The sequence below is a fragment of the Hippocampus bargibanti genome, linkage group LG05 (assembly GCF_051943395.1).
Source record: "Hippocampus bargibanti isolate YZ-2025 linkage group LG05, ASM5194339v1, whole genome shotgun sequence".
Taxonomy (NCBI): domain Eukaryota; kingdom Metazoa; phylum Chordata; class Actinopteri; order Syngnathiformes; family Syngnathidae; genus Hippocampus; species Hippocampus bargibanti.
In genome coordinates this window covers 28,428,583-28,456,420 of record NC_142738.1, presented here as the reverse complement: position 1 = coordinate 28,456,420, position 27,838 = coordinate 28,428,583, and the positions used below count along the sequence as shown (strand labels likewise).

Here is a 27,838-nt window from a genome sequence, read left to right as displayed (position 1 = left end):
TGAAATTGATTTTCTCTTGGGTAAAACATTTACAGTCTACTACAGGAGATGTTGCCGAGACATGATTAGAGTGAGATGCTGGCTGGCTGGCCAAAATTGTCGTATGCGTTGGCCGGGCTGCTAGCGCGTTGCTGTGCCAGGCGTAGAATAAAACAAATAGGGACTGGCGGTCGTGGTCGTAAGTACGATGGTACCTGTATACCTGTCTGACTAAACTAATTCTAATACTCACACCGCACAGCAACTCAACTGAATGAATCTCAACTATTTGTCCATGGACAACTGAACTAACTGTGTTGATTTGTGAACGTTTTATTTCTGGGTTTATTAATTAATTAATGATTGAACAACTACTTGAATGACAAATTAATTTAATTGCAAACTAAAGTACTCGCAAATACTAAAAAAAATCTTCCATTCTTTATCTCTCTGTTTCTCTCTTTCTTTCTCTCTCTCTCTCTCTCTCTCTCTCTCTCTCTCTCTCTCTCTCTCTCTCTCTCTCTCTCTCTCTCTCTCTCTCTCTCTCTCTCTCTCTCTCTCTCTCTCTCTCTCTCTCTCTCTCTCTCTCTCTCTCTCTCTCTCTCTCTCTCCCTCTCTCTCTCTCTGTCGCTCTCTCTCTCCTCCTCTCGTGACTTCTGATAGCCTCCAACGAGTGGGGACGTCTCTTGGTCACGTGATATAGCGTCATTGACACGCGCCTCGAAATATCTGAATTTCTCGGGCAACTTATTTCTACGCGACACAAGCTACATGTTATGATTATGCCCATCACATCGGATGGACGTAACCGGAGAGGAAGAACTGGGGCCAATACGGCTCAAATCCCCGAAGAATAAAGTTTTCACAGTGCCTAAAAATGATAGAGTAAGTACGGAGTGAGGACAAACGCTAGGACTATCTAAATACATTCAAGTGATATTTCACTTCATCTTGAGTTGCAGTTATTTACATATGTACTGTGAAAATAGAAACGCCAACATTTTGTTAGTAGTCCCTTTGCAGTACTTAAAACCCTGCGCCTTGTTAGCGTTGAAATGTTTTTAGCAGTGGTTATTTTACAGTGAGCGGCATCTCGCCACCCGGCGATTTCCTTGATACCCCCTCCCCTATCCGAGAACTACATTTGCGGTCAGGCCAGCCTTCACACAATCCATCCATCCAACCCATCCATCAATCTGTTTTCCGATCCGCATATTGTCACAATTCCAACTGTCTTTCGGACACCGCCACCCATGTGAGGATAAGAGGTTCAGATGATTTAAAAAAAATAATCACGATTCGTAATAGGCGAGGATGGGTTCCAATTTACAAAGTACATAGTGATTGATCAACTATTGGTAGTCTTCATTTAAATTGCTTCATCTTCTTCTTTTCCTTTTGGCTTTTTCTTTCAAGGAGTCGCCACAGCAAATCAGTGTCCACCGTCTTTAGAGGTTTGATCCGCATGTTTGTTTTGGCCAAGCTTTGATGTCGGATGCCCTTCCTGACACAACTCTCTGTATTTATCCGGGCTTGGGACCAGCACAAGAAGACTTTATGTCCCTTTGTGGCTTCAGAACAAGCAACTCGCTCAGTAAACGGGTCCCAAACGAAATCGTCAACGGCACAGCAACATTCAAAAAAGCAAAAACTATACTCACTATTTGATGACAATGCTCTGATCTTACCATGAAATATGTTAAAAAAAAGATATTTATGGATGCCATTGTTTTATAAATTGTCAATGGCCCTTTGGTTTCAAAACACTAACTTTCCTCTACTCACCTTAGTTTGGGACATGCAGAAGTGTTCGAGGCTTTGAAAAGCTCAACCGAATCGGGGAAGGAACCTATGGCATCGTTTGTAAGTCATTTCCATATCTTAGAGAGAATATATAGCTCCAATTAAAATTCCCACTGTAAAATGACCTGCTACCATTGTTCCTACAGACCGTGCTCGTGACACCAAATCTGATGAAATTGTAGCACTGAAGAAGGTTCGAATGGATAAAGAAAAAGATGGTAAAATCCAGAGTGGTGTCTTTGTTGTTTCACTTTTCAACTCAAAACTATTTTGAAATTATTTATTTGGAGAGTGTTCACATACGTACATGCGAGCACTTAACTAATTCACTGCCATTCATGAATTAATTCAGGAATTGAAAATATGACGTAGAGCGCCATTGACGAATTTGTTTGGGTATTGTTTTTTCATGCTTGGGTACCGATAAAGCGCTTACCATGGCCTCTGGCAATGTTTTTTCTTTTCCAAAAAGTGAAGCATTTCCCTTTTCTCAGTGTTAGCGCTTCGTTCCAGCTTCAGCTGTCGTTAAAGCGCTATATCAGAATCATAATCAGAATCATATTTATTGCCAAGTATGTAGAACACACAATGAATTTGTTTCCGGTAGAACACGCTGCACTAGTATCGTCGTCAAAAAAACTGCTAAGTGGCACTATACAGTTCCATTTTGGCTACTGTTGAAAGAGTTCAAATAGTTCAAAGAGTTAATGGCTTGGGGGAAGAAGCTGTTTAAATGTCTGCTGGATTTGGTGCGCATGGATCGGTAGCGCCTGCCTGAGGGGAGTAGCTGGAAAAGGTGGTGGGCAGGGTGCGGAGGGTCCAGTAGGATTTTCCGCGCCCTAGTTTGGATTCTTGCAGTGTGCAAGTCCTCGAGAGTGGGTAGGGCGGTGCCAATGATTTTTTCCGCCGTCCTAACTGTCCGTTGAAGTCAGATTTTGTCAATTTTTGTGGCGGCCCCGAACCAAACGGTGATGGAAGAACACAGGATGGATTCGATGACGGCCGTGTAGAAATGTTGCAGCACCTCCTTTGGCAGGCCATGCTTCTTTAGCAGCCTCAGGAAGTACATTCTCTGTTGGGCCTTTTTCAGGATAGAGTTGGTGTTGACCTCCCACTTCATGTCCTGGTAGACTGTGATTCCCAGGAACTTGAAGGTCTTAACGGTTGACACCAGGCAGTTGGATAGTGTGAGGGGTAGCTGTGGTGATGGATGTTTCCTGAAGTCCACGATCATCTCAACTGTCTTGAGCGTGTTCAGCTCCAGGTTGTGATGGCTGCACCAGAGCTCCAGCTGCTCCACTTGTTGTCGGTACGCAGACTCGTCGCCGTCTTTGATGAGACCGATGACCGTGGTGTCGTCTGCGAACTTTATGAATTTGACAGCTTGGTGCGTTGAGGTGCAGTCGTTCGTGTAGAGAGAGAAGAGCAATGGAGAGAGGACGCATCCCTGCGGGGCTCCAATGCTAGTGGTTCGTGTTGTGGATGATATATTTCCCAGTCTGACCTGTTGTGTCCGTCCTGTCAGGAAGCTGAGGGTCCACTGGCAGATCGTGGGGGACACACCAAGCTGGAGAAGTTTGCGGATGAGGAGCTAAACCAATATGTACTGTATATATTGCATTGTATTTTTGACAGCCACCCTTATTTCAAACTCATAACTCCAGACACATATAATTTAGGACTTCATTCTTTTTTTATGATGAAAGAAGAGAGTCCAAGGTTTATAACGCTGTATTGAATGTTTATGTAGTCCTTAAACTCAATATTCGGTGGGTCCTGGAATTCAAGTGAAAATGACAAAGACCCTCGCACTGGAGTGGAAACATTTTTGCACATGTCTGGCAGTGAATGAGTTAAAGGCCCTTTTTTCTATGTGCGTGTGTGTGTGTGTGTGTGTGTGTGTGTGTGTGTGTGTGTGTGTGTGTGTGTGTGTGTGTGTGTGTGTGTGTGTGTGTGTGTGTGTGTGTGTGTGCGCGCATGTGTCAGGGATTCCTATCAGCAGCCTTCGAGAGATCACGTTGTTGCTGAGGCTTCGACATCCCAACATAGTGGAGCTGAAGGAGGTTGTTGTGGGCAGCCATCTTGAAAGGTTAGCATTGTGAAGCTAACAAGTGGAGTATGTCAAGTCAAATGTATTGAAAGAACCTTTAATGTCAAATTGGTTCAAAGGACTTCACAAACACAGAGTTGACAAATATTAAAGAGGCCTCTTGAGCTCTACCCCAAGGAGTGCAAGTGAAAAAAAGGGAAGGGTCCACAGATGGGAGAATGCCCCTTCCAGAATGACCACCATTCAATGGATGCTGAGTGGGAAACAATTTAAACAATATGGTGTTTAGAAGAATGTAAAAGCCCATTTAAAAAGATCAAGACGCCGTTGGAGAGGTGGGTCCTCAAAAACCCAACCCAATTGGTAGTGATGAGTTGATGATACCTTAAAGGACTGTATTGACACATAACACAAACTGTGTTGGCTCTGTGTTGATGGTGTGTTGGTTAGCTCCATTAATCTGCCGTGGTTTTTGAATATGGGAGGAAACTGGATTAGCTGAGGAAAAATCGCGCAGGCACTGGGAGAAAACACAAACTCCATACCGTAATGTAAGAACAGGAATCGAACCATGGACCTCTGCACTGTGAGGCCGGCATTCGGAACTCTCAACCATTTTGCCATCCCAACAGCCTTCAGTATATAACAAAATCCAACGTTTTAATAATACAATACTTTGGAGGGGCACTATAACTATTGAAGGTAGTAATAAAGTAAATAGCAATTTGCAGGATCCATGTGGCCTCCAAAGGGGAGGGAGCGGGACAGGAATTACCGGTAACTAACTCCCCTCACCCCACATCACATCAGATGTTGAGGCTGGTCACATTTTTAATATATATTCTAAAAACAAAAACAAAAGTGAAAGGAATGCATGAAATGCCAAAGAGAAAGCAACACATGCATTAAATGTTTTTTTTTTTAAATTATTTATTCTTTATTATATATATGATATTTGCTCAACATTACGGCACTTCGCATACAGAGTTGTTTTCAAGTGCTTTATAAATACAGTTGGACTGAGTTTTTGCTTAATAGTTGTATTAAGTTCATCCTGTCTACCTGATATCTAATTTAAAACAGATTCTTATCTTACAGACAGTGTATTGTCGGTGTTCAAATACCTGACATGTTTCGGCGTCTACTTCCGCCTTCGTCAGCAACAACATGTTGTTGCTTTAAATTAAATGAGTTTTTGCTTACTGAGTAGCATTCCAGTGAAATAAAATACACCAATTATCATTCCCCCCCAAATCATACCAACAAGTAGCACCCCTTCCTCAAAATACTTTTGTCTTTTTTGGATTGCATGTTTAGTTTGTTCCTGGTGATGAGCTACTGCGAGCAGGACCTGGCCAGTCTTTTGGAAAACATTCAGACACCATTCTCAGAAGCGCAGGTAAAGCAGAACCTTGTGTCAAACTTGATTTGTGATTTGAAAGAAAGGACGAATTCAACACTGACTGAAATTACTTGGCTCCGGTTAGCTTGTACATCTTGTACTATGTCTTGCTATACTTAGTAAATTAAACATGTCTGTACAACTCAATTTAGAAGTACCCAAAAGGACTAACCTTATATTTTTTAATGGCGTGTAATTTGATGAATGTAAACATTTCCCCCCCCCATCAAACTACTGTAAAACTTATAATGCTTTCGTCAAGGTTTCTGCAGTGTCTTCAATCCAAAAATGGCCTTACAAATTCTTGAATTCACTTAGTGGTGTATTCTAAAACATTTTAATTTTAATATGATAGTCTACCTGACATTAAATGCTCTCCCAACCTATTTGAATGGACTATTATCGGACTGTACAACCCAAAGAGGCAAAGGGCCTGAACATCTCCTGGTCAAGAGCGTTAGCCTGATTCTAATTGTCATGAGACAATAGAGGAGAATAACAAACAAAACTGAAATAACACAATACATTAGGGATACGTATATGCTTTTGGAAAATGATTACCAGTAACAGGAATTGCAATTTTTGTCCTCCTCAATATTGCAATTGTGATTGAATATGCTTCAGTCGTAAACAAACCCCTAATTTGCCAAATTAGGCCCAAGACTCAACGTTTTTCAATCAGGGCTTTTTTGCAATGTAAATTGTTAATTGTGCTAAGAAGTCTTACATGCTCGTACATTTTCGCCTTTCTTTTCCTTACCACTGCTTACTTAGCTTGCCCAAATCCAATGGGACCCAATCTTTTTTTGCTAAACAAGCTCAAAAATAATGCCAGGCTGTTGTTTCACCACGCTCAATCCACCTACAGAAACAATAAAGTCAGAAATTGAAATTCAGATTAATGTGTAAAAACCGTAACGTACTAAAGATTCATATTCATTGCAAGACGTCTTGGCATGACACCACGAACTGGGGGAAGGACTTTCTGAAAATGCCCAATTCGCAGCTCAATTTTTTGCAGATTTTGGACACTAAGTCATTGTTATTGGTGTTTTGCATTTGAATAAAAATATACTGCATGTTTTGGGTATTTTAGATGCTATCAAACGTTTTTCTGATGTCAGTTAAGAAACAAAAAAGTGATGTCGGTTTTCCTTTAACATTACTGTCTATGCAGAGTAATTTGTTATTTAAGTTTAAAGCATTTTAAATTATTTTTTAAAAATGTCACCAAAATCACATGCACACAAACAATATTCATATGCATGCCTGAAAATATTAGAACAAAACTTGCCCTATTTTCCACAAAATTCCTTTCGACCTCACTCGAATGTCTATTTGTTTAATTATGAACAAATACAATTATTTTACACGAACTGTACAGTGGTTTTGTAGGCGCCCTGAATGTTTTGCTTCTGCTCTTTCATATTTAACCCGTTCATTCACACTGCATGACGGTTGAACTAAAGTTTATCTTGAAATTGAAAATTATTTAGTGTTGTTGTAATACACAAATATGTGTACTTTGGTGGGAGTGTATTATTCGGAGTCTGACTCGTTTAAAACCATGAAATGGCGGTGTGCAGTGGAATTCCTTGCCACATCATTTGAGGAATCCCTACACCCGTTGTCCAATCGGCCTTGTTTTTCGAACCAGGTTGGAAGACGTTCTTCAAAGGCTCCTCACAAAAGAAAACAAGAATTGTGACAGACTGTTTTAGCGGTGATTAAACCATAACATTTTAAAACCGCAGTTAACCATTGAACCGGTCATCGACCTATGCTTCAATTCACTAACAGCTGAGATTTCTACTGTTATGTGTTTAATTAGTAACCATGTTTACCATACCTGACCCAAAATCCCCAAATAATCCCCAATGATCACGTGGATGAATCATGACATCGAATCGGACTGTAGTGATACAGAGATGTTTAAAAGATTTAAGCCCAAAAGGCATTGATTTATGGCCGTGCCTGCATGTATCTATATTGATAATAATTTTCAGGTCCCTAATTTATTTCAGGATCAATGGCTCAAGGGAGAAAGAATGTACCTTATTATGGCATTCAATTTCAATGTATTTTCTGGCAGCAGGCTTTCTGTTATTCATGGTAAGAATCAGAATCCTCTTTATTGCCAAGTATGTAGAACACACAAGGAATTGGTCTCCGGTAGATCCGTTAATCATGACATTAATAACAGACATTAAGTTCATTGTGGTTTTAAAAAGTCAGAAATGTTATTTCCTGCGGAAACCTTTTTCTCATGTAATTCTCCAAGTAATTGTCCAATTAATGAAAAGATGTGTGTTGAACCATTGAATTCGGCGGGGTTATGATTCTTTTCCTTGAATTTTCTTTTTCCAGGTGAAATGTATTGTACTGCAATTGCTGAGAGGCTTGCGCTATCTCCACCACAATTTCATCATTCACAGGTGAATATCAATAGTTTTACTTTTTCTCTTCATAAAAGAAAAAAAAGCTACTCCTATCTTACTTTAGACTCCAAGTCAGAGTGACTTTGATGTTTCTCTCTGTACCAAAAAAAACATAATCACTATTGAAGGAACGCTAGTTTGACAGAGAACAAATCTCAGTGAAAGTAATCTGCGAAAATGTATGTGATTTCGATCAAGAACTTGAAGCTGTATAGCAGTGTTTCTCAATTATTTTATGTTCTGCCCCCCCCAAACAAGAAGAAAACAATTTATACCCCCCAATCTCTGCCACCTTAACAGTATACAGATAATTTGTCTCTCAACTTCTTATAAGTACACCTCTGCATTACATTCCATTCTTATTAACATTAAAGAAAAATATTTTTGTGCACCAATTTACTTGAAAAACTGTATTGCATAAACTCAAACGATTTTGACCATCCGTTTCATTCTGAAAACTAAAATGAAATAAATAAAAAACAAATTCAAAATCAGTTCTTTAACATGATCTCAGGAGCATAGCATGTAAAACTTTCAAATCTGCAAAAAAAAATGTGCTGATTTATTTTTATTTAATCAACAATAATGAGGCAGCTCAGTGGCCCAGTGGTGTCACAGTGCAGAGAGAAGAGCGTTAGGATAGGCTCCTACAATACCACCACCTCCAAATTGCAAGGATAAAGCAGATCAGTAAATGAAAGAATGGTTGGCTGTATTAAAATGAGAAAGTCAGAATTAATGGCTACAATGAGCACGTTTTACAGTGCACAACTTTTCAGTCTGGGAGGCTTAACGGTGTGCTTGAGGTGAGGTCTTTATCTCATTCACTGACTGACGTGCAAAAATGTGTCCACTCCAGTGCCAGGGGTTTTGGCATTTTCACTCAAATTCCAGGACCCACAGAATATTAAGTTTTAGGATGACATAAACATTCAACGCAGTGTAAGAAATGTTTTTGTTACACATCTCGGGCGAAGATTCCAAGCAAGGGAGTTTGAGTACAGAATCGATGGTTTTAAATATTACGCATGGGTTGTGATGGTTAGCCTGAATAAGGCCAGACAAATATTCTCTTTTGGCCTCTTTAACTGTGATCTGGTTGTAAACCCTGCAGTCTTTCCACATTTGATAAGAGACCTGCAATTTGACCTTTTTCAACTTAAATTTGGCTTTATGATTACCTCCGCCGAGTGGCGTGCGTTTTGTAATGAAACCAAAGTGCGGGTTTAGGTTTCAGTGGTTTTTGAATGAGCCAGAGAATCTTGGATGGCACGGCGTGATGAGTTGAACCAGGACCTGAGTTCCTGTGTGTTAGATGAGGGTTTGCAAAGGTTATTAACTCATTCACTGACAGGCATGTGCAAAAGTGTGTCCACCTCAGTGCCAGGGTTTTTGTCATTTTCACTCAAATTCCAGGACAAATTTTCGGACTACATGAACATTCAATGCAGCGTAAGAAATCTAAGACTCTTCTTTCATCAGAAAAAAGTTAATTTCTAGCTTATTTGGTTCTGGAGTAATATGAGGTGTAAGTGAGGGCGGCTGTACAAAAGGCAAATGCTGCCCCCTTGTGGAAGGGAAATCCATTACCAGAGGTCTCACCACGGCTTTATCAGCACCCTCCCACCCGCAAGAAAAAAAACGAAACTCGAACAAATTCCGGAATGGCGCTCTGCATCATATTTCCAATTCCTGAATACATTCGGGAATGGCAGTGAATGAGTTAAGTGCCCCCTTGATTTATTTGACTTCGTGCTGTCTGCAACTGGCATTTTTTGACAGTCAACACGTGGTCGTTGGTCTCCCACTGTAGTCAAACTGAAGACAAGTGCTTCCCATATTTCCTTAATTTAGCTTTCGGGTCTATTTCTTTTGTCCCATTATCTTCGTCTCTCTAAAAATTGTTCACGTGTTTTTTTTTTAACAATTTTTATTTAACCCAACATTTTTCACAGTACACCATTATCTTCAGACAGAGGAGAAAATGCAAAAATAACAAATAGCAAAGAAGAAGCATATATTGGTGTCATATTGTATTTATCAATTAACATCTTTTCCTGAACAATAGCTATTTCAAGTTTTTGATCTAGGAGTGACAACTATTGTTTAATGATTGCACTTTTGTCTTCAAGGACAACCGACACCATTTTTTTGTTTCCTAACTGACATCAGAAAAACATTTTATAGCATATAAAATACCCACAACATGCAGGATGATATTTTTAGTCAAATGCAAAACACCAATAAAAATGACCTAAAGGACAACCAACGTCACTTTTTTGTTTCTTAACTGACATCAGAAAAACGTTTTATAGCATCTAAAATACCCAAAACATGCAGTATGATATTTTTATTCAAATGCAAAACACCAATAAAAATGACTTAAAGTCCAAAATCTGCAAAAAATTGAGCTGCGAATTGGGCATTTACAGAAAGTACCGCCCCCAGTTCGTGACGTCACGCCAAGACGTCTTGCATTGCTGCAGAATCAAAACAATGGCTTCAGATTCGGAGAATATGCTTTCTTGTTACACATCCAGTTATGAATATGATTCAAATAGTTCTGAAGAGGAAAGCATACATGTTTGCAATTGATTAAAGAATTTATTCTGTGCCATTATGAGGCAACATTGAGGGGAGATGTCTCAACGAAAAAGAGGCACAAAATGGCGACCTCCTGTGTCCACCTCCGTTTCCACAGGCTGATGAATTCCTTATATAGAGCTTGGACGCCCTCTTCTGGCGGCTTTTGGGTGCAACACGAGGTCCCCAGACCAAACAAGTACAGCACAATACATTGACGTGATGGAAGGACCGCTACAATGCGTCTCTTTTTCGGTCACCAACAAAAAGGAGACTTCCTGAATATTCAGCGCGAGTCGTAAAACGTAAAATATAGCTATATGCGGTGGAATCTTATTAAAATACGCTCAGTCGAAGTCATTTGAAGCCATTTTATAAATTATTGACACAACTTGACGTCGGTTGTCCTTTAAAGTGTGCTAAATCTGCAAAAAAATGAGCTGCGAATTGGGCATTTTCAGAAAGTCCCGCCCCCAGTTCGTGATGTCACGCCAAGACGTATTGGCTTGCTCGAGAATCAAAACAATGGCTACAGATTCGGAGAAGATGCTTTCTTGTGACGCATCCAGTTTTGAATATGATTCAAATAGTTCTGAAGAGGAAAGCATAAATGTTCGCAATCGATTAAAGAAGTAATTCCGTGTCATTTTCATCCAGATGAAATGTAGCGTCCCAGAAAATGCACAAGATGGCGCCAAAGCTCCATTTTAAATGGGCTGATTTGTCTGCTGGGAATTTGTGTCAACTAAAATCAAATCGTAGTCTTGATGCAATACACAATGATTCACCATCACCTTATTTATGTGTTTTCCTTGTAATTTCGCCATCAACACGGATCAACACGAAGTTTTCAGACCAAACAAGTACCGCAAAATGCATTGTGTTTCCTTTCTCGGTCAGGGGCGTTCCTTCCGTGACGTGACGGCAGGACTCGTCACCAACTCAAAAACAAAACTTCCTGAATATTCAGCGTGAGTCTTAAAACGTAAAATATAACTATGCAGTGGAATCTTTGTAAAATACGCTCTGTCAAAATCATTTGAAGCGATTTTACAAATTATGGCCACAACTTATCCGGAGGCGTCGGTTGTCCTTTAAGATAGCTTGCTTTGTTATAGCCTTGTTTCTTGCCTCCACCAGAACTTTGACAAGGTAGGCTACAATGACTTAAACGCAGAGTCAAATGTTCAGCAACTTTATTTTCTGTCATCATCCATTTGAAGGCCTTTATAAAAAACACTCAACATACCATATATAATATACCATAAATGTAACATTAAAATGTATTCAAACTGAGACGTTCCATTAAAGTTACTCAGTGACTGATCTAGATTTGATGGTCACATGACTCTCAGGATCTATAAATTGAGGTGTTCATATTTCTTTGTCTGCTTGGACTAAGCCAGGGGTGTCAAACTCATGTTTTGCCGCAGGCCACATTGTCGGTACGGTTTTCTCTCGAGGGCTGTTATGAATTTGGGGAAACCATTGGAATTTTTCATAGAGTGATGCGACAGGGAGAAGAAATAAAGAAGGTGGAGGATTTTAAGTACTTGGGTTAACTGTCCAGAGTTTGGAAAAGAGGTGAAGAAGCGTGTCCAGGCAGGCTGGAACGGCTGGAGAAAAATGTCAGGTGTGATGTGTGATAGAAGGGTTTCAGCTAGGATGAAAGGAACGGTGGTGAGACCAGCCATGATGTTTGGACTGGAGACAGTGCCACTGAAGAAAAGACAGGAAGCAGAGCTGGCGGTAGCAGAGCTGAAGATGTTGAGGTTTTCTTTGGGAGTGACCAGGTTGAATAGGCTCAGAAGTATATCAGAGGGACAACTCATATTAGAGGCTTTGGAGAGAAAGTCAGCGAGGCCCGACTGAGCTGGTTTGGACATGTCCAGAGGAGAGGGAGTGACTACATCGGGAGAAGGATGCTGAGCCTTGACCTGCCAAGCAGGAGACCGAGAGGAAGGATTAGAATATTTCATCCCCTTCACATATTACATTCAGAACACACAACAACTTAATGAATAACTCGTTTTCCAAAGTCAAAGTCTGCTTTATTGTCAAATATGCTAATATGCATGACATACAGCACAGATGAAATTACTTTCATATCCGAAGTCAAGAATAATGATTGTTGTGGTTTACATACAACAATTTAAAATTTTAGTTCGGACTTTAGCAAGCATCACAGCACTTGACATGCTTGATTTGCTTTCGTGGGCTGAATAAAATGATGTGGCGGGCCAGATTTGGCCCCAGGGCCTTGACTTTGACGCCTGTGGACAAAGCAAATTGTACTTGCTAATTAAAAGTCTCTGGCATTGAAAGTGTTAAAATAACCCACTTTGTTGTATTTTCAGGGACCTAAAAGTGTCTAATTTGCTCATGACAGACAAAGGATGTGTTAAAATAGGTAAGTCAGCATACTTCCATTACTTAAAATCATGCCGGTGATTCAGTTTCAAAGACCTGCCTGATTAAAAAAAGGCCTCTCTTCTTCAAATTCTTTGTGGTATTTGAAAGAACAAAAATCAAATTGCAAAAGCAAATTGTCTTTTATTGTATTACTTAACGTAGTGTGGAAACTTTTCCCTCATCCACTGTGGCAACCCGCTGCTAAAACGACACGCATTGAATGTATTAAGAGAATACTGTATTTATACATATGCATATGGTCATGTCAAAAATCTCTTGTACTGTTTTAATGTAGTAAAAGAGTAAACAGAAATGGCAACGAGCTCTGCATTGTCGTTACCTTACATCAACAACTATACTGTATATGACTTTCATCCATTCATCCACAGTCCACACTTGCTTTTCCTTTGCCCTTTGTTCCATTGTTTTTGTTTGTTTGTTTGTTTGTTTGTTTGTTTGTTTCGATGTGGATGATTGGTTTAGCTAAAGTTTTCTGCATGTAAATCCCATTACCTTTTGGTGATATTCCATATTCTTCCCCCTCTACTTGGTCTCAAAATATAACTGTTGCTCATGACCGCATTTTACAGGGTTCCCACCGGTCCTTAAAGGACAACCGACGTCTCCGGACAAGTTGTGTCCATCATTTGTAAAATGGCTTCAAATGACTTCTACTGGGTGTATTTTAATAAGATTCCACCGCATATAGCTATATTTTACGTTTTAAGACTCACGCTGAACATTCAGGAAGTCTTATTTTTGAGTTGGTGACGAGTCCTCACGTGACGTCAGAAATGGACCGCCCTTTACCGTAAAAAAGACACATTATAGCGGTCCTTCCATCACGTCAATGTATTTTGCTGTACTGTTTTTTTTTAAACCCTTGTGTTACATCCAAAAGCGGCCAGCAGAGGGAGTCAAGCTCCATGGAAACGGGCTGATTCATTCCTCACAGCTCGGTGGCCATTTTTCTTGCCTCTTTTTGGGTGAGACATTCCCCCCGCCCGTTTGCCTCAAAATGACACGGAATAAATTCTTTAATTGATTGCAAACATGTATGCTTTCCTCTTCAGAACTATTTGAATCATATTCATAACTGGATGTGTAACAAGAAAGCATATTATCCGAATCTGAAGCCATTGTTTTTATTCTGCAGCAATGCAAGATGTCTTGGCGTGACGTCACGAACTGGGGGGGGGAGACTTTCTGAAAATGCTCAATTCGCAGCTCAATTTTTTGCAGATTTTGGACATTTAAGTCATTTTTATTGGTGTTTTGCATTTGACTAAAAATATCATACTGTGTGTTTTGGGTATTTTAGATGCTATAAAACGTTTTTCTGATGTCAGTTAAAAAACAAAAAAAAGTGACGTTGGTTGCCCTTTAAAGTTCATTAAAAATCCATTAAAAAAGACGTAAAAAGAAGCTGGAAAATTAATCTTCCTTAATTTTCCCGAGAAAGCTTCTAAAATCAATAAAAATCCTTAAAAAAAACATGGTGTTCATTTTGGGGATGTCATTTTTCCCTTTTTTCCAATTAAAAAAAATTGTAGGAAAATGCGGATGCCGCCCTTACTATCAAACCCCATTTTCGGGCTTCATACCTTCCTGGTTCCTGCTCTGCTTTTCCCATCATCTCCGATCAGTTTAGATGACGATTACATGGTCATTTCAGAGAACAATAGATCGACGCCATTGCTGGTTCTGTAAACAATTCTCTTATTTTCTAGAAAAATGTATTTATCTGAGTTATTGACCTCAACAAATGACAGACACATACAGTAAAACTTCGGCTTACGAACGCTTTAGCTCACGAACTTTTCGCCTTACAAACATTAAATTCGCGAGAATATAATCTTGGCATACAAACTAGTTTTCGGCGGATGAACACCAAACCACACGGTCGAAAATCGCCATGGTGGCTGGCACACTCATTTTCCACACCCCCTTTGAGTGCAGACGTGGTTTGCTATCGAGTGGATACTTTCGCTATTACGGGACCGAAAAAGACCCCACCGCAGGCTAGTGTTCAGCTGAAGAGGACACAAAAGAAAATTACGGTCGAGCAGAAGAAGACGATCATCAAAAAACACGAACGAGGTGTGCGTTTGTGTGACTTATTCTCATATTTAATGGTTTCTTACGGGAAATAAATGTTTGGCAGAAACTTTTTTGGTGACTGAAAAGTGATTATTTTGGAGGTACAAGGATTCATTCGGACACTAATGACAATAATGTCAGAAATGTTTGTCACTTTACAAAAACCCACATTCTATGAATCAGCAAGGTAGCCTGTTTCACTGGAAAGGTAAGCTTTCAATAAGTTGAACACCAGCCCAGTGATATGTGGCTTTTTGTTCAGCCCGCAAATTGCTCAGCCGGCATTAAATGGATGAATGGAGAAACGGTCCTTAAAAATGGCAAAATTAGCCCTTAAAAGTCCTTAAAATATCCATGAATAAAAATGAAGTGGAAAAACGGGAACCCTGTCTTACTTTATTGCTGTCTTTCAGTGTGTCTTCAAGCCAAAGAGGTGACTTTTTTACTTTTTTGGTGTGTGTTATTTTAATTTTACCTATGATATAAATAAAGCCGGAACTAATTATATGTATCGATGATCATAAATTATGTTTTTTTTTAATGTGTTTTACATATTGCACCAGCAACTGGTTTGAAACTGTTTTCCGCAAATGACGTGTTTTGTGTTTGGATGTGATGAAACGGATAACCCTTTCTCTCTTTTTGTCTTTAGCTGATTTTGGATTGGCTCGCCGGTATGGTGTCCCCCAACAACCCATGACGCCTCGTGTGGTGACACTTTGGTGAGTGTCTTTCGGGTGAATCACTAATGCTGTACTAAAATCTGTAAAAAAAACACAACAATTTTCTTGCAAAGTCGTCACATTAGAATAGGTAGACTAGATTTTAGACTGAGCAAAAACAGGTTTGACTTGTAGTGTTTTAATTCAATTTAGTTTTACCGGATCAGGGGACAGTCAGAAAAATGTGGTCCTCCACGCACGTTTGTCATGGACCTAATACATCAGTGTGGGCCAATTTCTCTGGATCATGGTAGAGATTGATTCATTGAACAAATTATAATTATTCATCCATTATCCGTACCGCTTATTCCTCATTAAGGTCACAGGGGGTTCTGGAGCCTATCCCAGCCGTCTTCAGGCGGCAAGCGGGGGACACCCTGAATTGGTTGCCAGCCAATCGCAGGGCAAAATTATAGTTATAGTTTTGCAAAATATTTTCATAGAACCATGGTCACTATAGAGGTTGTAACACACACACGCATGCACAATCGGATGTGCAAAGTGGACTCCATTTCCCCATATCACATGCATAAATAAATCCCTCATAACTGGAGATCTTGCAGTCTTGCAAACCCCATTGCGTTGATTTCTGTTTGCACAATGTCAAGCATGGCATGCTTGGGTGTACTGTGCTCAGACCGCGTAATTTCATTGCAAATAGGGTCGCTAGCATTGACGGGTAAAAGACTTCTTCCATCCCACAAAGGCGTTAATTCCACATTCTACCCAATTCTACCTGTGTATTGTCGAGCAAAATAACCAAAAGAAAAAAAGGCCTCCCAAGAGCAGAGTTAGGCTGTACATTGCGCTGGAGCTGTCAATTTTTTACTCTTTTTATCAAATCAATTCTTTCACCAATCAAACAGAAAATCAAATACAATATACATTTTATATACATTATTCTAAAACAATTTTTCAACCAACAAGTATTTACAAAATGATTATTTTGTGTATTAGGAATGAAAAATTCCAAGTCATCCTTAGTGGACTCCACAAGTTTTAAATTGGATTGAAGCTTGATTTGGCAAGTGGAGTAGCTTGATTGTGGGTTTGATGAACCACTTCTATTATTTTAAATGTTACTTTTATTCTGGTCACAGAAACTTGTTTCAGAGTACAGTGCCTCTTTCACGATCTCAGTATTGTCAGGCTTTTAACACGTCTTAACGTGAGGTGCTGATAATTCTGTGTGGGAAATGCTTCTGTAGTGTGGCTGAAGATTCATTCATCTTTTAATCTTCCTCAGTAGTTCTTGCTCATGAGTGCTCCGTGACCTGCGAAATGTCCCCTTTGTTCATTTATTTTTCCTTGATCAGGTATAGAGCTCCAGAGCTCCTCCTTGGAAGCAAAACCCAGACTACAGCTCTCGATATGTGGTGAGATTCAGTCCGCATTGAAACTATACAGTACTTAATATCCAAATAATGGTACAATTTAGAAATTTAATTTGCCCTTGTCATTGCCCAACAGGGCTGTAGGTTGTATCCTGGCTGAGCTACTGGCACACAAACCTCTGCTGCCTGCAACATCGGAAATCCAGCAGCTTGATTTGATAGTTCAGTTATTGGGGACGCCAAATGAAAACATCTGGCCGGTGAGAGCATGAATTTCTGGAATAATGGCAAATGATTGTAGCTGCAATGTCTGCTGGGAGAAAGATTGCCAAGCACCGCAATCATTATTCATCAATTAATCAATATTAACTCCAGTTCTGTGTTGTTTCAATCAAACCCCTCAGTGCTTACGTTTCTCTGCTTCATTTGCTATTTTCGGGTTGATCACGGGTGTCAAAGTCAAGGCCCGGTGGTGGGCCAGATCAGGCCCACCACATGATTTTATTCGGCCCGTGAAAGCAAATCAAGCAATGATGCTTGTTAAAGTCAACCAAAATTTCAAATTGTCCCATGTGAATCACAATAACAGTTATTATTCTTGACTTCTGATTTTAAAACTAGTCATTCATCAATTTGTTGTGCGCTCTAATATGTGGAGGAACTGAAACATTCTAATTGCTTCCCCAAATCCATAACGGTTCTCGAGAGGAACCCGTAACCACAATGTGGCCCGCGGCAAAAAAGACTTTGACATCCATGGGGTAGATAATAAGTGAAGAAAAAAAATCTGAAATCAAGAAATGCATTCCCACTGTCCAGCTCTAGCCTTACTCAAGAATTTGAACCAATGTAAACATAAACCGCTATTTGAGTATACAGTATTGACATTTGCAATTGTTCTTGTTCTAAGATAAATGTCCATGCAAATGTTTTTTGTTGCAAAAATGTTCTATTTTTTTGACTGCAGTGTACTCTCCGAGTAATTACGTTCATTTTAACCGAAAGCATTTGTGTGTTACACAGGGTTTTTCTGATCTGCCTCTCATTGGGCAATATAGTCTGAGGAAACAGCCTTACAATAACCTCAAGAATAAATTCACTTGGTTGTCTGAAGCTGGACACAGGTTGCTCAACCTGCTCTTCATGTACAATCCACAACGCAGGTAGACTCGCGTGAGTGCGCAACCCCCCCCAGACAGACGCAGACAGACAGACAGACACACACACACACACACACACACACACACACACACACACACACACACACACACACACACGCACGTATGTGATTTAACAGAATCTTCTTTTTTCCTTTCGGCTTTTCCCTTCAGGGGTCGCCACAGTGAATCAGTGTCCTCTGCATCCTCTTCTCTCACAGCAGCTACCTTCATGTCCTCTTTGACCAGATCCATAAACCTCCTCTTCGGTCTTCCTCTCGGTCTCCTGATTGGCAGTTCAAAGCTCTGCATCCTTCTCCCTATATAGTCGGTCTCTCTCCTCTGGACATGTCCAAACCATCTCAGTCTGGCCTCTCTGACTTTCTCTCCAAAGCCTCTAATATGAGTTGTCCCTCTAATGTACTCATTCCTGATCCTATCCAACCTGGTCACTCCCAAAGAAAACCTCAACATCTTCAGCTCTGCTACCTCCAGCTTGCTTCCTGTCTTTTCTTCAGTGGCACTGTCTCCAGTCCAAACATCATGGCTGGTCTCACCACTGTTTTATACACTTTTCCTTTCATCCTGGCTGAAACCCTTCTATCACACATCACACCTGACATTTTTCTCCAGCCGCTCCAGCCTGCCTGGACACGCTTTTTCCCCTCTTTTCCACACTCTCCATTGCTCTGGACAATTGACCCCAAGTACTTAAAATCCTCCACTTATCTCTTCTCCCTGGAGCATCACTCTTGGACTTGGATCCCTCTCATTCACACACATATATTCCGTCTTGCTGCGACTGATCTTCATTCCTCTACTTTCCAGGGCATATCTCCACATCTCTAGTTTCTCCGCCACCTTTTCCCTGTTCTCGCTACAGATCACAATGTCATCTGCAAACATGTTCCAAGGAGATTCTTGTCTAACATCTTGTCAGCCTGTCCATCACCATAGCAAATAAGAAGGGGCTCAGAGCTGACCCCTGGTGGAGTCCCACCTCCACCTTGAATTCCTCCGTCACACTGACAGCACACCTCACAACTGTCTTACAGTCATGATACATGTCCTGCACCGCTCTGACATACTTATCCGTCACTCCAGACTTCCTCATGCAAAGCCACAGTTCTTCTCTGGGCACCCTGTCATGCGCTTTCTCCAGATCGATAAAGACACAATGCAATTCCTTCTGACCTTCTCTGTGCGTCTCTATCAGCATTCTTAAAGCAAACACTGCATCTGTTGTACTCTTTTTCTTTGGCATGAAGCCATACTGCTGCTCACAAATGCTCATTTCTGCTCTTAGTCTAGCTTCAACAAACTCTTTCCCAGAGTTTCATTGTATGGCTCATCAAATGTATTCCTCTGTAGTTAGTACAACTCTGCACATCTCCTTTGTTCTTAAAAATGGGCACGAGTACACTTCGTTTCCATTCCTCACGCATCTGTTCACCATCTAACATCTTGTTGAATAACCCAGTCAGGAACACCGCCGCCACCTCTCCAAGACACTTCCATAAGACTGCGAGACTAATAAAGGCAAATCCAATCCAATACCTCGATTGGTAAATCATCAGGCCCGAGTGCCTTTCCCCCCTTCATCCTCTTCAGCGCCCTACTCACTTCATCCTTGTTAATGTTTGCTACGTCTTGGTCCACAACAGTCACGTCTTCTACTCTTTGTTCCTTCTCATTTTCCTCATTTATCAATTCTTCAAAGTACTCATGTGATTTAACAGAATATATTATTTAAAATAACTTTGATAATACCATTAACATGAATGTTTTTTTTTCCGTTCCTCATGATTGGTAAAAAAAAATCCAGCCAAACGATCGGAATGAAAGTCAACTTGTACATCAGCGAAGTTACTACTAGCTAGCCTGCACATGGCTTATTAGCTTCCAAACTTGCTTTCTGATGTCTCTCGCAGAAGTATATTGATGCTAACGTTAGCATGAGGCTTGTCAGAGTGCCACTGGCATTCGACTGTTTCATCGATGGTGTTGTTTCATTGAAAATTAGAATCACGGCAGAACTGTCCCTTTGTGTCCCTCCACAAAGACGAATCCTTCCGTCCATCCCAAACTGAAGTGTACGTACTAGTCTTTTTTTCATTTTTATTTACTTGTCAGGCTTATTTAAAAGGGCCGTTTATCTGTTTCAACATGAACGGACAGTATCATCCAATTAAAATTGCGCTTTCTGCCAACTGCAGCCCAAACAGGAAATGAACAATGACAAAGTGATATGTATTTAGTTCGGCGAGCCAGATGCAATCATCAAAAGAGCCATATATAACCCGCGAGCCATAGGTTCCCGACCCCTGGAATAGACTAATCATACAGTAACCCTCGTCATTAGACAGAGGGGGGTGCTGGGCGGGGCTGAGAAGATGCACAGCCAATCCACATGGCTGTAAATCATCAGATATGGTGCTGTCATTGGTCGACGTCAACCAATCAAGCTACGGCCATGTACAAAACCTGAGTTATTTCAGTGTCTGAAACTCATGACAAAAAGTTAGTGGGCACCCGGGCAGACAACTCTGAAAAGTTGCCGGCCCGGCCATAGTTTCTTGCCCCATTTTTCACAACTTAAAACACAAAAAGACGTCTAATCGCCAAAAAAAACATTGTTGCGAAGTATAAAGGTTTTTTTTTATTAAGGAAATATCTACCACAAATGCGCCCTTGCCTAATTTATGGTAAATTACCCATGCTGAAGATTTTGCTCCAGCTGTCGTTTGTCGTCATGGTGCACAATGCAATGTTCGCGTTGTATTGTCTGCTCAAAGCTACGTGGACTTCTGTTTCTCAGCAGCTTTCAAAACGCTGAAGTACACTTTTCAGTCAGGGTGTAGTCCGAAGCAGGCTTCTGATTGGCTGCCGTTGCCGCGTATGCAAATTGCCAAACGAACATTTGTTTGGCAATTTGCATACTCGGCACCGGCAGCCAATCAGAAGCCTGTTTCGTGCTTCGGACTACACCCTGACTGAAAAGTGTACTTCAGCGTTTTGAAAGCTGCTGAGAAACAGAAGTCCACATGGCTTGTAGCGTTTTGTTTGGGGCTTTTGCTTTATTGAATAAAACAAACATTTGATTTGAAAAAAAAAAAAACACTTCTTTTTTCTTGAAGAAGTTTGTCGGCCATCTGAGCCGAGACGTTTTGAAAGTGGTACGCCCGACGTAAAAGTTGTACGCCCCGGGCCACCGGGCAGACACTATTTCAAACACTGGTTATTTACCGGGTTTTTTTCCTGAATGTTTTTTTTTTCTTGAAAAAAAATCTGCTATTCACTGAATCTGCTTGAACGTGCGATAAGTGAACCCCAGCTCCTGTATTTTGTTTTTCTACTTTCATTCCTTTCATAACTTTGCTGCTGTGAAATGTAAATTTCTCCACTGCGAGACTAACAAAGACCAATCCAAAGTAGTGGGGATCATTGTATATGTGAACTTCACCCTCATGTTGGGGTTCCAATTCTTGGTCTGGTGATGATTTCACTTTGGTTCAGTCAAGATGATTCTTCTATAGTACGTACTGGTAATCAAATGTGCAGTGTAGTGCCATGTGAAGCCATTAACCCACTAGTAATAGAGCAAATTTGGAAAAGGGTTTTGGTGTATCAAATGTTTTTGGGGGAGGCATTTTTATCAACTCTCCATGTTTAAAATGTTTACTCCTGATAATTGTCTTCAAAGCATCAATTTACAACAAGGTTTTTTTCACTTTTCTTCCAAATTCAGGACCCTTCAATTTCCCAGATGCAGGAATTATCTTTGTCAAAATAATATTGTGGGAAGTCATGGTTGCCCATTTGTTGGTTGCTCAGATGTATGTTTCGTCAATTTGTTACAATTACTTACTGTCAGAAATATTTGGTCGCACACTGTGAACAAAGGCTCGAACACATGAAGACTGTCTTTTACTGCCGGCAGGGGACACACCCATTAGTGACAGACGCCCAACTGTAGCCCTCTGCCAAGCTATTTATTGAGAGTATATGCATATTTAAGTGATACATTTGTAAAACATGGTCTTCTTGGTTTGAATACCACGCCCCTGGACGTCCCAAGCACCAACAACAGAACGTAGACATTTTAATTAGTTGTCTTTTCCTGAACTGATATGATTTGTAACCTGGCTAATGACTTCTTGATGTGAAGGAGTTTCCCAAGTCCTAACTTTCGTCCTGTGAATGAGTTCAACAAGTACTAAATTAGTCCAAGGCCAGATCTCCTACATGAAGATGACAGGTTAACAGGCTGTGTCTGTTCACCTCAGATTGACCCCAGGTTTCTCTGTGCTTCCTTTGTGGGCTTTGTGTTCAGTGGCTAACTAACCTTGAAACTTTTAAATATGATAACTTCTATTCTGTCTATTCTCTATCACTTACTCTGTCTACCCTGCTTCTTTCGCTTGTTGGCGTATTCTGTTTATCTCAACTTCCAAACCAAAATATTTTCTTTATCTCCCCATGAAATTTTCAGCAAAACAACCTCCATGTTACAATCCAGACATTCATAAACATGACTTTTGTTGTCTTGGACTGAATGTGACATTGATGTTTGTGTTTGAAAGTACAGTACTCTGTAAATACAGTTGAGTTGATGTCAATATGACCATAGCCACTATGTCAATATACTATTTGGACCACCTATACAGTCTAACTTGGTGTGTTTTTCTAGAGCGACTGCAAATGATTGTTTGGAAAGTTCCTACTTCAAGGAGAAACCGCTCCGTAAGTAAACTGTCTGTAATCAGAGCTTGACCTCGTTCCCATCTTCTCATGCTTGTTTCTTTTCTCCTCCCGCCGTCATTCAGCTTGTGAGCCCGACCTGATGCCGACCTTCCCTCACCATCGCAACAAACGTGCTGCTTCTCAGCCTGAGAGCCATTCAAAGCGCACCAAAGTGTAACCAAGATCATTCACCCTAAACAAGCGGCATGCCAGCTGTCTTTTTCCACACATTTCTTTTTCAAATTGCTGCATAGAGTATCCACACTTGAAGAGCTTTGCCTTCAATAAAAATGAAGCAGGAAATGTACTGCTCACTGTCAACTACAGTGTGTACTCTATGCTACACACAACTTGTTGGTCACCTGTTAAATGATTCAATTAGGCACAATCACATTCTTGAACCCTTTCACACACCCACACAACCTGATAACACGGTGCGCTGTCCACTGTTGTGACCACTGTCGCTGAAAGCGTTAATCATGGATATGTGGTGAGCTAACAGTTTTGTGAGTCTTTGAGCTGCTGCTCAATAGGCCAAACGGTGCCCCCTCCCTCCTTGTAGGAGCAACGCATGGAATTGTGTCCACTCACCTCATTCTCCCGTGTTTTTTTTTAAATAAATAAACGAATGAATGACAATGTACATGGCAACTCGTCATTCTGACTTCCTCTTATGGCCGTTGTCATTTTACGTCTTTTAGAGATGTGTGGTAAAGTCAATTCCATTGCATTTTTCTGTACTTTTGCAGCACGTGCAATTTTTATAGTACAGTACTACCTAAGCTTACAAACTTAATAGTTGGTTCCCAGAAAGTGTGTGTAAGGCGAAACGTTCATCTGCCAAACATTTATTTCCCATAAGAAACCATTAAAAACAAGAATAATTGGTTCCCAGGTGTCCATAAAACACAATTACATACTAAATAAGCCTTAAAACTACACAAAATATCTTATTTTATGTATAATAAATAATGGAGAAAAATGTCAGGTGTGATGTGTGATAGAAGGCTTTTAGCTAGGATGAAAGGAACATTGTATAAAACAGTGTTGAGACCAGCCATGATGTTTGGACTGGAGACAGTGCCACTGAAGAAAAGACAGGAAACAGAGCTGGAGGTAGCAGAGCTGAAGATGTTGAGGTTTATATCGGGAGAAGGATGCTGAGCCTTGAACTTTCAGGCAGGAGACTGAGAGGAAGACCGAAGAGAAGGTTTATGGATGTGGTCAAAGAGGACATGAAGGTAGCTGGTGTGAGAGAAGAGGATGCACACAACCGGGATAGATGGAGGACATGGATTCGCTGTGGGGACCCCTGAAGGGAAAAGACGAAAGGAAAAGAATAAGATTTTATTTATAATAAATGTGCTATTGCATTGTAATTAAAGAAATAAACAGTACAGTATAATAAAGTCGATTTATTTACCTTTGTGATGGTCGATGTAGTTGCCTCTTGATGATATCCGAGTGAAGTTGCTGTGCTTTCTCGGCAATAATACCCTCACTCACACGGTCCCCTGCGAGCTGCTTTTGGTGAATCCCTATCAACAGAAGTTTTTCAACCTCTTCTATTGCCTGAGGCCGTTGCTTAGACAACACAAACACCCTTAGCCACATGTTGCAATGGTCGACTTAGCATACTGGTACTGGGACGCTAAGTCACACAAACGCACACCTCATTTGTGGTTTTCGATGATCTGCTCGACCGTAATTTTCTTTTGTGTCCTCTTCGGCTGAACACTGGCCTGTGGTGGGGTCTTTTTCGGTCCCAAAAAAGAAAAAGTATCCACTTGATAGCAAACCACATCTGCACTCAAAGGGAGTGTGGAAAACTAGTCCGCCAGCCACCGTGGCACTGTTCGACCGTGGGGTTTGGTGTTCATCCGCCGAAAACTAGTCCGCCAGCCAGCGTGGTGCTGTGTGGTTTGGTTCATCCGCCAAAAACTAGTTCGTATGCCAAGATTATATTCTCACAAATTTTATGTTCGTAAAGTGAAAAGTTTGTGAGCTAAAGCGTTCGTAAGCCGTGGTATCACTGTATTTAGTAACATAATTGCTTGAGCTGAACAATGTGTATGAAGGAGACGTGTAAGTAAGTTACTGAAGTCCTTCCTTCATGTACGGCAGAGGTGTCAAACTCATATTTTTTTTGCTGCGGGCCACAATGTACTTACGGTTTCCTCTCGGGGGCCGTTATAAATTTGGGGAAACCATTAGAATGGTTCATCGCACAACAAATGAATGAATGACTAGTTTTCAAATCTGAAGTCAAGAATAATGAATGTTATTGTGGTTTATATACAACATTTTGAAATTTTTGTTCGGGCTTTAGGGGGCATCTGTCACATCCTCGTCGTCGCCAGGAGCGAGCCCCTCCCCTCCTGTCTCTTCCTCCTCTGCTCCTTGAGTGGGCCCCTCCCCTCCCGGCTCACCTGACTCACACACCTGTTCCCCATTTCCTTAATTGTGCCTTCTGGCTATAAAAGCCTCACTTACCGTTCTGTCGTTGTCGGTGTATTCCTGGAAGTCCACCGTCACCCTTCTGCACGCAGGTCTGTTTGCCGTTGCCCTCCTTCCTTGTTCTTGACTTTCTGTTATGTTTGATGTGTCTCAGTAAAGACTATTGGAATCACTATCTCCACCGTGTATTTCGGATCCAATCCTTACTACCTTCCGTCGTCCCTCTAGTATTGTCACCACTCCTCGAGCGGACGTGACATAATACACCGACCAACCATGGATCTCGCCGGTGGAGACAAATTCTTAGCCGCCCTTTCCCATCAGCCGGAGCGTTCGGGGCCAGCTGCCTCAAGCGGTCGCGGAGGTGCGCCAAACAGTGTCCACACTGGCTCAATACTTACAGGAAGTTGAGACACAACTCGCCTCCCTTACGGCCCCTTCCTCCCCTCCTGTGAGTAGGTGCGAGTTACCCTTACTTCACCACTCCCGCTACGCAGGCGCTCAGTTTCTGATGCAGTGCTCGCTCGTGTTCGACCAACAACCCTCCGCCTACGTTAGCGGTGAGGCCAAGGTAGCCTTCATCACCAGCCTGCTCACGGCTCAGGCAGAAACCTGGGTGCTGGCCGTCCGTGAGTCCCGACCTGAACTTTGTCGTTCGTACCCGGACTTCGTGGCCAAGCTGCGACAAGTCTTCCACCACCCGGTCACTGAAGTCGAGGCAGAGGGACCTCTGGAGGCAGCCGGCACGGCGCCCGTTACGCGATTGGAGTTGGACGGCTAGTGGACTCGGGGGCAGATGGGTGCTTCATCGATCCCCAACTGGCCGAATCATTGGGCTGTGACTTAGAGGTTCTCCCGACCCCCAAGGAGATTCTCGACCTCGATGGTCGACTACTGGCCAAGGTTACCCGTATCACCACACCACTTAAACTCAGGTTATCGGGTAACCATGTTGAACACCGCCAATTCCTTGTAATGCCCTCCCGCAATGCGCCACTCATACTAGGCCTCCCTTGACCCTTCCATCTCTTGGGAGGGTCCCACCATACAGGGTTGGAGCACCTACTGCTATGCCCATTGCCTACGGTCGGCCACGGCAGGGCAAGACCCCTCCCGCGGTGGCCCGCCCAAAGAGATTTGTCTCGCCGGCGTGCCACGTTGTTACCATGACCTGCGGGAGGTGTTCAGCAGGGACAACGCGCAATCCCTGCCGCCTTACCGACCGTATGACTGCGCGATTGAACTGCAGCCAGGGGCCCCACTACCGGATTCCAGACTCTACCACATTTCACACCCGGAACAAGAAGCCCTGAGCACCTACATAGACTCTTCTTATTCGACCTTCGCGTTCCCCGCTCGGCACAGGGTTCTTCTTTATCAAAAAGAAATACAGATCCCTGCGTACGTGTGTCAACTATCGGGGTCTGAATAACATCACCGTCCGCAACAAATACCCTCTCCCCCTCATGGATTCAGCCTTTGCGCCTCTTCAATCGGCGACCATTTTTACCAAATTGGATTTACGAAGTGCTTATCATCTGGTCCGCATCAGAGAGGGAAACCGCATTCAAAACTCCCTTGTGGCATTTTGAATACCTGGTGATGCCGTTCGGACTCACCAACGCGCCCGCCGTATTCTAAAACCTCATTGACGATGTGCTCAGGGACTTTCTCAACGTCTTTGTATTTGTTTACTTAGATGACATCCTCATTTTCTCCAAATCTACAGAACACCGGCAGCACGTCCGACAGGTCCTGGCGCGGCTCTTGCAAAACCAGCTCTACGTAAAGGCAGAGAAGTGCGAGTTCCACGTCCGCTCTCTGTCTTTTTATAGGGTTCGTCGTGGCGCAGGGGCAGCTCCGGGCCGATCCCGCCAAAACCAAAGCGGTGGTGGAATGGCCAACCCCAAAGACGCGCAAACAACTCCAGCGATTCTTGGGGTTTGCCAATTTCTACCGCCGCTTTGTTCGCGGTTATAGTCAGAAGGCACTCCCCCTCACTAACCTCACATCCCCCACGGTCCCATTCAAGTGGACACCTGACGCAGAGAGGGCGTTAAGCCTCCGGTCTTGCGTCACCCTGACCCGGACCTCGCGTTCGCGGTCGAGGTCGACGCATCTGGGTCCGGAGTGGGGACTGTCCTATCACAGCGCTCCCCGATCGACCAGAAGCTCCACCCATGCGCCTTCTTCTCCCGCCGGCTCAGCCCCGCAGAGGCCAACTATGACGTGGGTCATCCTGGCGCTACAGGAATGGAGACACTGGCTTGAGGGGGCCAAACACTCAGTCACTGTATTCACAGACCACAAAAACCTGGCCGCCATTTGGTCCGCCAAGAGACTCAACTCGTGGCAGGCCCGATGGGCGGTGTTCCTCACGCGATTCAACTTTACTCTCACCTACTGCCTAGGGTCGCAGAACACCAAGCCTGACGCCCTATTTCGCATCCACGAGCCGGCAGAGAAGGAGGAGGTCATCAGAGAAGGAGGAGGTCAACATCCTGCCGGCGCGACACATCCTGGGCGCCCTGCGGTGGGAGGTTGAGAGGAAAGTCCAGGAGGCTCTGGGGGGTAACCCTAGCCCCAAGGGTTGCCCGGTGGATCGCCTGTTCGTTCCCCCCGCCTTACGCACGGAGGTGCTACTCTGGGGACACACCT

The 27,838-nt window shown here is 42.2% G+C and overlaps 1 protein-coding gene across 3 annotated transcripts; it reads left to right on the top strand.

Moving 5' to 3' along the window:
* The first annotated feature begins 64 nt into the window (after nt 1–64).
* On the top strand, nt 65–23,366 carry cdk10 (cyclin dependent kinase 10). Of its 3 annotated transcripts, XM_088997585.1 has the most exons (14): nt 726–864; nt 1,396–1,596; nt 1,770–1,842; nt 1,929–2,000; nt 3,769–3,871; nt 5,150–5,231; nt 7,602–7,669; nt 12,613–12,665; nt 15,420–15,489; nt 16,806–16,865; nt 16,960–17,083; nt 17,847–17,986; nt 22,671–22,723; nt 22,807–23,366. In XM_088997585.1, the coding sequence occupies exons 2-14, from the start codon at nt 1,468–1,470 to the stop codon at nt 22,899–22,901; spliced, it is 1,122 nt and encodes a 373-aa protein (XP_088853711.1). In that variant the 5' UTR covers nt 726–864; nt 1,396–1,467; the 3' UTR covers nt 22,902–23,366. The 3 variants fall into 3 exon arrangements, with proteins under 3 accessions (XP_088853713.1, XP_088853712.1, XP_088853711.1); XM_088997587.1 differs by lacking the exons at nt 726–864; nt 1,396–1,596 and adding an exon at nt 65–178; XM_088997586.1 differs by lacking the exon at nt 1,396–1,596 and having other exon boundaries at nt 684–864.
* The last annotated feature ends 4,472 nt before the right edge of the window (nt 23,367–27,838 follow it).

Coding starts and splice junctions, on each gene's coding strand:
- cdk10 (XM_088997585.1), top strand. CDS start 1,468: ATGTCGGATGCCCTTCCTGACACAACTCTCTGTATTTATCCGGGCTTG. Junction 5,232..7,601: donor CACCATTCTCAGAAGCGCAG/GTAAAGCAGAAC, acceptor TTCTTTTTCCAG/GTGAAATGTATTGTACTGCA. Junction 12,666..15,419: donor CAAAGGATGTGTTAAAATAG/GTAAGTCAGCAT, acceptor TTTTGTCTTTAG/CTGATTTTGGATTGGCTCGC.